Source organism: Nelumbo lutea, chromosome 2 (assembly GCF_056320005.1).
Source record: "Nelumbo lutea isolate HS-2025 chromosome 2, American lotus-T2T, whole genome shotgun sequence".
In the NCBI taxonomy this organism is placed as follows: domain Eukaryota; kingdom Viridiplantae; phylum Streptophyta; class Magnoliopsida; order Proteales; family Nelumbonaceae; genus Nelumbo; species Nelumbo lutea.
This window is the reverse complement of record NC_142685.1, coordinates 23,495,045-23,510,142: the sequence shown is the minus strand read 5'-3', so window position 1 is coordinate 23,510,142 and position 15,098 is coordinate 23,495,045. Positions and strand designations below refer to the sequence as shown.

Below are 15,098 nucleotides of genomic sequence, written 5' to 3'. Positions count from 1 at the left end.
CTGAACTATTACCAAAAAGTTACAATTCCCCTGAAAAGTGGAGTTCTTACACAACTATGGCAGAGTATCTTAATGTTGCATGAAGAGAACTACACAATTCAACTTATCATCAGTTCCAAGTTTGACAAGCAACAACTGTACAACTTAGCCATCTCACTCAATTGATAAGCCAACTTGACTTCTCTATATATACATACGGGCATGTAAAAGAGTACAATTAGTTATTGGATTAAATGATTCAATTTCCAAAAAAGAAGGTTAAAATTAAAAACAATTCAAGCCAAAGATAAGGAGATGACAAAAGTTAGAGTGTGATAAAAGAATTATCTGCATAAATTTTGCAAGGTGTTTGACAAAAACATGTTCTTCAACTTTGTTTTATTTACAAGAGTAAAAATGAAGAAATAACAAACTATATGGCCCCACGAGGCAGGGGCTTCTTGGGAAGTTTCTGCAACTCCAAAAACTTCATGCAGCGCTGCTTCTTGGCATTCTCAGATCGTTGGTATGCATCCTGAAGGTTTCTCTTGGTGGTTTCACTTTTCTCACAGACAGTGTAAGTAGTAATCGTCGATCCCTGCTGCATCTTTGTACGTTCATCGCTTTGAGTAGCCTCAAATTCAATTGAGGACATAGTATCCTAGGTAGAAACTGACGATAAAGCTTTGTTCTCTTTCTCCAGCCATTGATCAACTGTTGCTCTCCACCTTTCGATGATAGCCCGTGCCACTTTACGTACTTTCTTGGATTTGGTCTGCTTCCTGATTTCATTCACAGCCTTTCCAATCTCCGTTGCCTTGAGAGTCTGGAAAGATAACTCCATTCCTTGAAGTCTTCCTAGCGTCTCCAACAGCGACTTCTCATCCGGGTGACCATTGTAATTAACAGCCACTTTAATCCTCAAAACTTCTTCAATCTCATCTGTCTTTTCATCTCCTTCGATCTTCTTCGGTTTAACCACTTCTTCCGTTTGATCGTTGCTGCCATTGTTGGTACTACAACTTACGTTGCTTTCTATGATCTTCTTTTCATTACAATCTCGCTCTGCTACCACTTCAGACTGCATGCTATCAGACCCGATGCACCTACCGCTGCTGCCATTCTTCATTCCATACGAGAAGAGTGCCTCTATGATTCTTAACTTGTTTCTCTTGAACTCATCTGGACGATCCAAAGAGGCAACCGTGATTGCCTTCTCGATAACAGTGAAAATATCTCTGTGTGCACCCTGAAAGAACTTCCTCCAGAAATCGACCAAGCTAGCATCCGACGCAGCCATGATCGACTCAACCCGCAAGATCACAAACAAACTACCACTACAAACAGTTTCCCAAACCAAACAAACCCAAATATCTACCGCAAATGTAGAATGAAGATACCGATGATATTCAATTCTGAGTTATAAATAGAACTATGGAAGTCTCCATTTTAGAAATGGAACTCCATTTGTATTTCGGAAAGGAAAGCTGAATTTGGAAGCTTCTTACATTGTTTGGGACTCTAAGTTACAAATTTCGCGTATCTTCACTTGTATTTCGGAATGGAAAGCGGAATTTGGAAACTTCTTACATTGTTTAGGACTCTCTAAATTACAATTTTCGCGTATCTTCACTTGTATTTCGGAAAGGAAAGCGGAATTTGGAAACTTCTTACATTGTTTAGGACTCTCTAACTTACAAATTAAGCGTACATTCAAACGGCTATATATATGTGTAAACCGTTTATGGGGAAAGGCATTCTCCAATTTATAACGGTTTAGGACTCTCCTCTGTTTCATGTTTCGACTTTCAACCACTGGGGTCTGGGGTGATTTTGGATCAGGCTGGCCCATGTCCATTTCCGGTTATAACCCAGGCCTTCGTCTGGCCTAATCCATCCCGGGCCTCAAATTTAAGTCTGGACCTGTGTCTGTACAGGTTTGGGCTGGGCCAAGTCATTGTTAGGTCGAGACCCGGTTCAGAAATTCATAGTCCTGATGTGGGCCTGAACACAAAATTTGGGCCCAAGGTTGGAATTTCCGAGCTTTGCTGAAAATGATCACCCAACACATCAACTTCAAAATAAACAATATTCTCCATTAAATTAAAAAATATATTTTCTTTTAAATTGTTAATAGCCTAAACAATATCCTCCATTAATAATTATATTTACTTCAAAATAAACATTATCCTCCATTAATTATATACATTATATATATTACTTTTTATAATATAAATATAAAAATAATTAATTTTAGACAAATTAATAGCCTAATCTCTAATAAATAGCAATAGTTTAATCTTCAATAATTATTGAAAATTAATAGAAAAATACATAATTATTGAAATAAGTTTATAAAAAATACAATAAATAACTAATAACAAATGCAATAGTTACAATAATTGTGAAACTACAATTAATACGGATTTTTTAATAATTATTTTCAGTGGTTTTGAATTTTCAGTAATTATTTTGAATTAGTTAATAAAAAATTGTTTTTAGTTTTTTTAATATTTTCATTATTTTATTTAATTCTCAATATTTGTTCAATGATTTTCTCTAATTATTTTGGTAATACTGATAACTAAATAATATTATAATTCTGATAATATTATTTTCAGTAATTATTTAATTACTGATAATATTATAATTCCGAAAATTCAAAATAATTACAGAAAATATCACACTTAGTGAAAAATATTAATCAAATATAATTACTGAAATAACTAAATAATATTAAAATTACTATAAGGGTAAATTACAAACACCCCCCATACTATGGAGTCTGTGACAAAGACCCCTCCTGTACTTTGTTTTGCGACAAAGACCCCCTGTACTATGACCGTGAGACAATGACCCTCTTCTGTTAGTTTTTCGTTGAAATTCACCATTTTAATCCCCATACTACCCTTGTAATAAATATTCAAGCAATTGGGAGAAAAGCACTGTTCATCTTTTCCGACCTTGTGATACAAGAACAGCAGCAGCGACACAGGAGGGGCATTGTCGGCTTTGGTCACCATCACATCTGGGAATTTCTTCCAGGCTGATGTAGATTGTATTTTTGTTTTATGTTTAGAAAAAAAATCCTGTAAACTTCGACCTCCATGTATATATATTTCTAGACAATTGGCTCTTCTTCCCTTGGTCCTTAGCCCTTACCATTCTTTGTAAACGTTTACCTCACAGCATTCTTCTATAAAATTCCATTTTTTTTCAAAAATTTTCTCCTTGCAATATCCTTTCTTGAATCCAAATTTGTTTGTGAAAAATAGAGCTAAAAATTTTCTCCTTGCAATAATATCCTTTCTTGAATCCAAATTTATTTGTGAAAAAGCAGAGCTATTCATGAATTATAGCAAAAAAAAGACTGTAGATTGTCTCCTTAAATCCCCCTCTAGTCATCGTCTGCTTTTTATTTCTCTCTGCAGAAACTGAAGTTCTTATTGTATTTTATGAGAACTAGGCATTGACCGTCTGTGAAGAGATAAAGAGAGACCAACTGCTCAGAAACCCACTTGCTGCAATCTCCGTGATCTCATAGATTTACGAGATACAATGCCCCTTCTTTGTCGCATCCAGATTCCCCCTTTTGGTTAGTCTATTTAAGGTGGTATTCCTGGGCCTTTCATTGCGTGCGTTGATCTTGATCAGACTCGGCTCTTCGTTTTCTGTCTATATATACATATTTCATCTCTTCATTCTTTTTTGTGCGCGTGTTGTATTAACTTGTATCTCTACATCCTGATGAATCAATTTTTTGGCTAAGTACCTCGTCATTTGGTCTATTTCCAAGTGGCCGATGATTCAGAGGCCGAAGTGGAGAACTTTTGCTGGATGAGGACCTAGATGCCGAGCTGACTAGGCCGAGCTGGGGGCAGATTAGGTGTCGAGTTGACTGAGCCGAGCTGGGTAGGTTAGGTGCCGAACTGACTGGGTCGAGCTGGGTAGGTTAGGTTCCGAACTAACTAGGCTGAGCTGGGCAGGTTAGGTGCCGAACTGACTGGGTCGAGCTGGGTAGGTTAGGTGCTGAACTAACTAGGCTGAGCTGGGCAGGTTAGGTGCCGAACTGACTAGACTGAGCTGGGAAGGTTAGGTGCCGAACTGACTGGGGGCCGAGCTGGATTAATTGTTGACCTTCGTAGTTCTTTAGAGACCTGCAAGGAATTAATGTCAGAGGACCCGGGGTGGCTAACCCAGCGAGGTTGCTCCGATGCTTAAGTCTGTACTCTCATAATAGGCTGCGAGCTAAAAATCACAAAGTATGAGATCTAGAATATGTTTACTTGCCCCCCCCCCCATGCCATTGGGGTTGGTATCTTTATATAGGCATTGTTTGGCATGGGCTTCACGCACCGTATCCGAGATTTTTGAGAGGTCGTCTAAGTGGTCCGAGATTCCCAGAGGCAACCTCCATGCACATTGACCACCCTCCGGATCATTCGGTACGTGGGCCAACTTCCAAGGATCGTGGGAGTGTTGGGATATGCAAGTCGAATTTGTTGGCGAGCACGTCTCGCAAATCACTAGTTCGGCACCTGTGCCAGCCCGCCAAGTCGGCGCCTTTGCCAGGTTGCCAGTTCGGTGCCTGTGCCAGGTCGACAGTTTGGGACACCATCATCTTGGATAAGTTGCCTAAGTGGTTTCGGGTGTCACCTAGTTGTTCTGAGATGCCACGTGTCACAATGTCATTGGAGGGCCAAATCCGCCCTCATCAATTGCCCCCCACTCCCTAGCTGAAAGCAACTCAATGAAGGGAGTAGATTGCTCCTTTTGGCCTAGATTGACTAATTCGAAGAGCTCGTAAGTGTCAATCCAATTTGCTTCTCAAGTCGGAAGAGTCCAAGTGTGTGCGGCCTTGGGCTCTAGGAGTGACTCGCAGTTCACTCTCCTTACCCTTGATTTTGCCCATGCCGAAGAGGCGACTGGGTCTTATGTGGCGCCGAGGTCTTTTGTTAGCTTGGTACCTTAGCCCTTAGGTTTTGGGAGCGACTCGCAGTCCACTCTCCTTACCCTTGATTTTGCCCATGCCGAAGAGGTGACTGGGTCTTATGTAGTGCCAAGGTCTTTTGTTAGTTCGACACTTTAGAATTGCGGCTGCGCTGCATCAGCCTCGTTAGTGATGCCGGTCACCCACTCCTACAAAAAGCTACTGGGAGCTCGACCTACGGGGGCAACACTACTGACTTTAGGTCACCAACTCATGCGGGAGCCCTTGAAGGCTTGACTGGAAAGGGTGTCCATGCAGTCTGTTGCCTGACAACTCCCGCGGAAGCCACGAAGAGCTCATCTTGTAGAGGGTACCTTACGAAGATGACTGATGAGGCTTTATCCGAGTTGAAATAAAGTCGACAGAGCTGCTTAATCTATTGGCCATCAACTTCCTGCTTAGTCTTTGAGTTCATAAAAAATGTAAATTAGAAAGTGAGAGCTTTAGTTTCTAAAATGTGAGAACTTAGTTTTCTAGAAGAAGAGGACCTAGCCTTTCAAAAGATGAGAACTTAGTTTTTTGTAGCATTTCCCATAGACAGCGCCAATTGATGAATCAATTTTTTGGCTAAGTACCTCGTCATTTGGTCTGCATCCAAATGGCCGATGACTCAAAGGCCGAAGTGGAGAACTTTTGTTGGATGAGGACCTGGATGCCGAGCTGACTGAGTTGAGCTGGGCAAGTTGGGTGCCGAACTAACTAGGCTGAGCTGGGCAGGTTAGGTGCCCAACTGATTGGGCCGACCTGGGCAGGCTAGGTGCCGAATTGACTGGGGGGCCGAGCTGGATTGATTGTTGAGATTTGTAGTTCTTTAGAGACCTGCAAGGAATCAATGTTAGATGACCCAGGGTGGTTAACCCGGTGAGGTCGCTCCAATGCTTAAGTCAGTACTCTCATAATAGACTACGAGCTAAAAATCACAAAGTATGAGAGCTATAATATGTTTATTTTCCCCCTATGCCATTGGGGTTGGTGCCTTTATATAGGTGTTGTTTGGCATGGGCTTCACGCACCGCATCCGAGATTTCTAAGAGGTCGTCTAAGTGGTCCGAGATTCCCAGAGGCAATCGCCATGCACATTGACCACCCTCCGGATCGTTCGGTGCGTGGGCGAACTTCCAAGGATCGTTCAAGTGTTAGGATATGCATGTCGAATTTGTCGGCGAGCACGTCTCGCAGGTCGCCAAGTCGGCGCCTGTGCCAGGCCGCCAGGTCAGCGCCTATGCCAGGTTGCTAGGTCGGTGCCTGTGCCTGGTCACCAATTCCGGACACCATCATCTTGGCTAAGTTGCCTAAGTGGTTCCGGGTGTCACCCAGTTGTTCCGAGATGCCACATGTCACAATGTCATTGGAGGGCCAAATCTGCCCTCATCAATTGCCCCCCACTTCCTAGCTGAAAGTAACTCAGTGAAGGGAGTAGATTGCTCCTTTTGGTCTAGATTGACTAATTCGAAGATCTCGTAAGTGTCAATCCAATTTGCTTCTCAAGTCATAAGAGTCCAAGTGTTTGCGGCCATGGGCTTTGGGAGCGACTCACAGTCCACACTCCTTACCGTTGATTTTGCCCATGCCAAAGAGGCGACTGGGTCTTATGTGGTGCCGAGGTCTTTTGTCAGCTCGGTACCTTAGCCCTTAGGCTCTAGGAGCGACTCGCAGTCCACTCTTCTTACCCTTGATTTTTCCCATGCCAAAGAGGTGACTGGGTCTTATGTGGTGCCAAGGTCTTTTGTTAGTTTGGCACTTTAGAGTTGTGGCTGCGCTGCATCAACCTCGTTAGTGACGCCGGTCACCCACTCCTACAAAAAGCTACTGGGAGCTCGACCTACGGGGGCAACACTACTGACTTTAGGTCACCAACTCGTGCAAGAGCCCTTAATGGCTTGACCAGCAAGGGTGTCCATGCAGTCTGTTGGCTGCCAACTCCCACAGAAGCCATGAAGAGCTCATCTTGTAGAGGGTACCTCGCGAAGAGGACTGATGAGGCTTTATCCAAATTGAAATAAAGTCGACAAAGCCGCTTAGTCTGTTGGCCATCAACTTCCTGCTTAGTCTTTGAGTTCATAAAAAATGGAAATTAGAAAGTGATAGCTTTAGTTTCTAAAAGGTGAGAACTTAGCTTTCTAGAAGAAGAGGACTTAGCCTTTCAAAAGATGAGAACTTAACTTTTTGTAGCGTTTCCCACAGACGGTACCAATTGATGAATCAATTTTTTGGCTATGTACCTCGTCATTTGGTCTGCTTCCAAGTGGCCGATGACTCAGAGGCTGAAGTGGAGAACTTTTGCTGGATGAGGACCTGGATGCCGAGCTGACCAGGCCGAGCTGACTAAGCCGTGCTGGGTAGGTTAGGTACCGAACTGAATGGGGGGCCGAGCTAGATTGATTGTTGAGCTTTATTGTTCTTTAGAGACCTGCAAGGAATCAATGTCAGAGGACCCGAGGTGGCTAACCCGGCGAGGGCGCTCCGATGCTTAAGTCAATACTCTCATAATAGATTGCGAGCTAAAAATCACAAAATATGAGAGCTAGAATATGTTTATTTGCCCCCCTATGCCATTGGGGTTAGTGCCTTTATATAGGCATTGTTTGGCGTGGGCTTTACGCACAACATCCAAGATTTCTGAGAGGTCATCAAAGTGGTCCGAGATTCCCGGAGGCAACCACCATGCACGTTGACCACCCTCTGGATCGTTTGGTACGTGGGCCAACTTCCAAGGATCGTGGGAGTATTTGGATAAGCATGCCGAATTTGTTGGCGAGCACGTCTCGCAGGTTGCCAGTTCGGCGCCTGTGCTAGGTCACCTGATCAGCGCATGTGCCAGGTCGCCAGGTCGGTGCCTGTGCCAGGTCGCCATTTCGGGACACCATCTTGGCTAAATTGCCTAAATGGTTTCGGGTGTCACCCAGTTGTTCCAAGATGCCACATGTTACAATATCGTTGGAGGGCCAAATCCCCCCTCATCACATCCCATGGCCCCTACTTTGATCAAAGGATCCACACACCTTATTGGGGTCACCGACGATGGCCGGCCATCGTTGGTTACTCTCAATGGTTCGAATTTCATTGCCAACGGGCACCCCATCCTCACCGGTGTCCCTTTGGATATTGTAGCGGCTCCATCTACTGACAAGGAAACAAACACGGTCGGTTGTTATGTGGGTTTTGATGCCTAAGAATCGAAGAGTAGGAACGTCGTCTCTCTAGGCAAGCTCAGGGGAATTAAGTCCTGAGCATCTTTAAATTCAAAGTTGGTGGACAACGCATTGGGTGGGAGACAAAGGCAGCGACGTCGAACACGAGACCCAGACCATGATTCTGGAGAAGTCGGACTTCGGCCGTCCTTATGTTCTGCTGCTTCCCCTCATTGAAGTGTCATTCCATGCTTCTCTCCACCCAGGCGACGACGACAACTTGGGCATTTGTGTAGAGAGCGGGTCGACACACACAAGTGACAAGCTCAAGCTTCAGGAGCTCACTGTACATGCATGTCGGAGATGATCCATATAGTCTTGTTAAAGACGCAATGAAGGAGGTGAGGGTTCACCTAGGAACCTTCGAACTCCTGGACGAGAAGGCTCCTCCAGGAATAGTAGACAAGTTTGGTTGGTGCACCTGGGATGCCTTTTATCTTAACGTACATCCTGATGGAGTGTGAGAGTGGGTGAAGGGTCTGGTGGAGGGCGGTTGCCCGCTGGGGCTGGTGCTCATCGACGACGGATGGCAATCCATTTGCCACGATGATGACCCATCTTTGTCGCCGCTGCTGTTCCTATATCGCGAGGTTAGAGAAGATAAACAGTACTTTTCTCCCTTCCAATATATATTAAAAGGGTATTAGGGGGATTGAAACGGTAAATTTAAACGAAAAATTAACGGAAGGGGATATTTGTCTCACGGTCAAAGTACAAGGGGTTTTATCGCAAATCAAAGTACAGCGGGTTCTTTATCACAGACCCCATAGTAGAGGGGTGTCTTTGTAATTTACCCTTACTATAAATATTATTTACTGAAAATAACTAATTACTGCTTTCAGTATTTAATATTATTTAATTATATTATTAAAATATCAATTACTGAATGTAATAATTAATAACTGATAATATTATAAAACATTTGAAAATAAAAGTAAATAAAATAACTAAAATTATTAGAAATACTGAATTTTTTAATTACTAAGTATACTAATTACCAAAAATATCAATTAATTAAAAAAATAAAAAATACTAAAATTACTGAAAATAATTTAATTAGTGAACATAACTAAAATACGATAGTTAGTTAAAATATATAATTATTATAAATATTAATTACTGAAATCTATAGTTTCGGTGGAAATTTACTGATTTAATTAATTTTCTGGATTTTTATGACTTGACCCATTAACCGAAATGTGGCCATCATCTTCACCCCGTTACAAAGAAATGGAGAGCCACGACAGTATAACTATTAGAGGAGTTGATGGTCAAAGAAGACGTGAGAAAATAGACATGAGTTTTCAAATCATGAAAAGTCTGTTTTCATTTACCAATACTCAAACACACATATGCCATATTCTCTCAATGAGCACGAAACTTGGGAGACTTATTCATAGATATACCTGTTCATGGGTCGGGTCAGGCCGGGTTTTGTATATGTATCATAGAATACACTCAGGCCTGAGCTTAAGCCCGGTCTGACCGTCGGGCCTAGGTCTTGAGTTCAAGTCTGGGCCTAAGCCCAAACCTGGCCAGAAATTTGAAAACAGAATTTTTTTCTTTTTTTTTATTCAATAAAAAAGTATTTTATTTATATTAAAAATCTTCAAAACTAAAAACTAATAAACATCTCACTATTACTTGGAAAAAAAGAGAAGAACAACAAAAAAATATTGTATATATATATTTATTTATTAAATAAAATATATTTTTATTATTTAATATAAAGTATCAAGTTTGGCTCGGGCTGAGCTTTTTTGAGAAAGCTCAAGCCCAGCCCGGAAAAGTCAAGCCTGGTGCTTTAGGCCGGAGCCTGAACCCGCAGGCCTAAAATTATGATTAAGCCTGACTTATAACAGGCTGGGCCAGACCAGCCCGTCGAGCTTATCCGGTCCATGAACAGGTCTATTCACAAATAAACCTGTTCACGGGTTGGGCCAGGATGGGTTTGGGCTGGGCTTTGCCTCTTTATCAACAGACAATGTCCAGACCTGAACTCGAGCTTGGCCTGACTTTCGGGCCTAGATCATGAGCCCAAACTCAATATATAAAGCCCAAAGCCCTATCTGCACACAAAATGTCCTATTTTTGGTATAATTAATTCATATTTCCTGAATAGAAAATTAATATTTGATAATAATTTTATATATAAATAATGCATATTTCTATTATATATAATAGTATCAGATCGGGCTAGACTTACTTGAAAAAGCCCGAGCCCGAGTTCATGGGCCTAAAATTTTGTCTAAACCCAAAAAATATCAGCCGGGCCATGGGGGGCTATCTAGACCATGAATCGGTCTATTCACAAAGAGGTCTTCACAGTGCGTCCAAAAAACTGAATGGAGGTCTTTACAGGTCTACATAGTGCATCCAAAAAAGACTAATGTAATCTCCATCCAAGAACGATCGGACTGTGTCAATAGACTGGGTAATGTACCCCCTGTTAGTAGAGAAGAAAAAGATGGTTAAAAGCGATGCTAAGAAGGCTAATAGACTCCATCGTCTCTTGAACTGTGGCAGAAAACAAAGGTAAAGTACCGCCGGTTTCTGGGAATGGAAGAGTGTCGATTTCTAGGAATGCAAGAACGGGTAGTGTTTTATGGGAAGAAGAATGTGACAATGGCAAGATTATTGAATCCTACCGACCTACGCTACTTACTAAACATCGATTTCTTTTTATCATTACATTGATTTTGGATTTATATAAATCAGGATCTTTATTCCCTTTTCCATATATATTACGATTCTTAAAGATGCCTTTCTCTGGAACGTGAAACGTGAAGTTAGATATCTTAATAACTTGGAACGTGAAACGTGAATATAAGTTGAAATGTATAATGGGGTTGCTGATTTGGCGGTTTGAGAGTGATGGAAAAAGGGGAGGAGAGAGAGCCAAAGAAAATGCATAATAACGTGGACCGTCTTACAATATATATAGATAAATAGATAAGATAATCTAGGCCCAGCCCCGTAGATGTTTAGGTTGGAGCGTATTTGTGTGGACTGGCCCATGGGTCCGAGAGTTTGATCTAACCCCAAACCAGTTTCTTTCTCCTTTGTTTAAGCAAGATTGCAACTATAATGCATAGGCCACGAGTTTAATATATGGAATGGGGCTGCAAATAGATTGACTTGAATTCGGATAGGTATATCCAAATTCGGTGTTCTACCAAAAGAGAATATGGAAACTCGATCTACAAAATTTGATTCATTAATTTATGTATTCAATTATAATTTAACAATAATTAACAATTCTCGAAATTTACAAATACTTGAGTAAAATTTATTTACCAAAAAATAATAATTTGTTTTGGTAACTTTGCACATATAATTTTGGTAATATCGGTAATTTTGATACTTAAGTGTGGTACATAGTACATCATATTTTTTTTTGTAAGTTTTGTCATTAATTTTGAAACTATTGTAATTTATTTTTATTTAATTAATTATTGACAATTACAAAAAAATTATCAATAAATTCTCATTATTCAATTTTAGAAATTAAAAAATTACTGCAGTTTACTATTAATTGATATTGTTGTTGTTTAACCTTTTATTTTTATTTACTGTTATTTTTTTATTTATAATCACTAATTTTTGAAAATCATCAGAAATTAGTGAAATTTATTGTTATTTAATTAACATATATTGTTTTCTTCTTCTTTTTTTCAATTAACAGAATTTATTGTTATTTTCATTTACTATAATTATTTATTTATAATTTTGTTAAATGATCTATTTATCAAAAGTTAATAATTACCAAAAATTAGTTTAAGTAAAATTTTTACCTATAAATAATAATTTGCTTTGACAATTTTGCAAAGATATTTTTGGTAATATTGGTAATGAATTTTGGTAATTTTTCATTAATTGTGCTAAATTATTTTTGGTAAATTGCATAACTTTTATTTAGAAATGTCATAAACCTTTTGTATAATTTGTTTATTTAAAAATATTAATGTAGTGAAAATTCAACCAATAACTAAATATGCAAGTTTATTGAAAATTAATAGTTTGTTTTGATAATTTTGCAAATCATTTGTGGTAAATTATTTTTTCTAAATCTTGTAATTAATTTTGAAACTATTGTAATTTATTGTTATTCAATTAATATTGAAAATGTCATAAAATATCAATAAATTATTGTTATTTAATTTTCTAAAATTAACAAAATTTACAATAATGAATTTTTATATGTTATTGCATAACAAAATCTGTGTATCTTATGGGCTCCACTAATTTTTAGGAAATTTTTTGTTTTAATAATTAAATAACACAAAGATGGTCATACAGTAAAATTTTGAGAAAAAAAACCTAAAACAATAAAAGTGTGAAATTTAGTATAAGTACACCTGTTCCGATGTATCGAAACTAGACCTGGCAATTGGGTTGAGTGGGTTAGGTTCGGGTTGGGTCAAGACACTTCGGGTTGATTTCGGGTTGGATTATCAAATGCTAGACCCTAACCCTAAATGTTCGAGTTATGGTTGATCCATGGGTCAATTTGGGTCATCCCAAAAAATAACTGAAATTTAAAAAATAAAGAAAAACTACATGAAAATTGCCAAAATTAAAGAAATTAACCTTAAAATTCCAAATATAAAATAAATAAAAAAAGTTGAACATTTAACAAGTTAAAGAGTAAACAATAAAAAGTAAAGACTAAATTGAAAAAATTAAAGAGTTGAAACTTCTAACAATGCATAAATAGTCTCAATTAGACTTGACAATCGGATCAACAGGTTGAACCATGACCCAACCTAGTTTTTTTCGAATTGGATTGGCTCAGGTCATTCTCACATTCAAATAGCTAAACATGAGACCCTAACCCTATTTTTTGGGGTTGGGTCAACTTTTTGTCACGTCTAATCGAAACGCAACAATCAAAAGATAACCGTTTGAGAATAATTGCCATTGATTATTGAAATGAGATGGCTTACAAGAATGATAAAAGTGTACAAACAATTTAGAATGAACCAACCAAAGATAACATTTTCACACAGTGCTTTACAAACAACTTTGGTGTTTAGAAAGGTACAAAGGGCACAAATAGAGAGATTACATAAGTTAACGTGGATTTAATGCATTTGATGAATGAAAGAAAAGCAAATCCAAGAAGATGTTTGTTACTTCATGACTATTACTAGCATTGCAAGTCTTAAGGTTTCTTGGTCTCTCCACTCAAGATTGCTCCACTCGTTCCACCGCCGCTGCCGCCACTGCCACTGCCACTACCTCCACTTCCACCAGTTTCAACACCTACACTAATTCCTCCACCTCTTGGACCACCTACTCCCACTCCTCCACCAATGCCTCCACCACCTCCTGCACCTCCTCTTCCGATGCCACCACCTGCTCCTCCTCCACCACCTCCACCACTGCCTCCAATGCCAATACCAATTCCACCACCAACACCAATCCCAACACCAATTCCTCCACCAGCACCTATTCCCCCACCAATTCCTTTGCCAATACCTCCCCCGATTCCTCCACCTCCACCAATTCCTCCGCCAATACCTCCTCCAGCGCCACCAACTCCACCTATTCCTCCGCCAATACCCCCTCCAGCACCACCACCTCCACCAATTCCTCCGAAACCCCCTCCGGCGCCACCACCTCCACCAATTCCTCCGCCAATACTCCCTCCAGCACCACCACCCCCACCAATGCCACCACCGCCACTACCACCAAAACCAATTCCCACCCCACCACCACCAGTATACTTTCTTCCTTTTTTCTCGTGACCTTTTCCGCCATTACCACCACCACCTTTTCCTATGCAGTCAGGTTTTCTTAAAATGGTCCCAAGTTTTCTAGCGCCAAAGGTTGAATCCCTACCCTTACCGGCGGCACTGAGCAAATGTTCGAAATTCAACCCATTCCACCCACCACCACCCACTCCACTACCTTCAACCCAATTCATAGTTCCTTCAAATGGCAACCCCGCTGGTTTCTTGATTTTAGCGTCGATTTTCTCCTCCAAACTTTTACATTGAGTACCGCCGAGTATACACTGCAGAACCACCCACAATACCAGCCAAAACCGCTTACCCTCTACAATTAACTCCATCGTTACCGAAAAGATGTCAGATGAGACCCTGATAGACTCCCCTATTGATTTATATAGAACAGCTAGCTACCGCCCTATTTTACTATTTTATCTTTATATTTTCGTCTGCAATTACCCCACCTTTCCAACAAGTTCGGATATGCAGACCACAATACGTTGCTGGCCACGCTCATCCAACCGTGCATTGAAAATATCAGTGACCACAACACAACTGATGTTCCATATATGTGGCTGAGTGAACGTAATCAGCAATGTGTTGTCATCAACAGATCCCGACTCCTTTCCAACATTCTTCCAGCCTGATCACCTGCATGCTCATGTTCTACGTGACAGTTCACCTGCATTCATAGCCGCCGTGATTGGCTTTCTCTTTATTAAATTTGGGAAGAGTCAGAGAATTCATGGACATGAATGAGAATTGATGAACTAAAGGGTCATTCAATCAATAAAATTTGGATCTGGGCATGAATGGATGGATTATTAGGTATTATCATCACTAGAATAATTAATCCTGAACCAATTTTTTGGTTGATTAATTGGCTGTTTGAAACATTTATATGAATGGATCAATTAGATGGATCCCTCATGAGGCCACGAGTTATTGAACCCTCGGATTAGCAGTCTTTTGCTAGTCAACCACTTATGCCAATCCAAGATCGCAGCTGATCCCCAAGACAACATTCATTGAATGTTCCAATAACTGTATAACCCGTGAAGTTGGGCACTTTCAGTTGAAGGGATTTATGTTTTTTTTTCCTTTTACACTTAACCAATGAATAATAATGCAAGAATATTGTTAAGGGGGTTCGACTGCGAGTGGGTTAGGCTTTTGAGTTTCGAGAACAAACAGTTGCAAGAGAAG

At 40.1% G+C, this 15,098-nt stretch overlaps 1 protein-coding gene across 1 annotated transcript; it reads right to left on the bottom strand.

Annotated features, from left to right (window-relative positions):
* Positions 1 to 640: 640 nt before the first annotated feature.
* Positions 641 to 1,279, bottom strand: LOC148869208 (putative mediator of RNA polymerase II transcription subunit 26a). The gene has a single exon (XM_088969902.1). It carries the CDS (start codon positions 1,277 to 1,279, stop codon positions 641 to 643), a length of 639 nt encoding a protein of 212 aa, XP_088826028.1.
* Positions 1,280 to 15,098: the final 13,819 nt, after the last annotated feature.

Bases quoted from the DNA above. Each gene is read 5' to 3' on its own strand.
- LOC148869208 (XM_088969902.1), bottom strand. From the start codon at position 1,279: ATGGCTGCGTCGGATGCTAGCTTGGTCGATTTCTGGAGGAAGTTCTTT.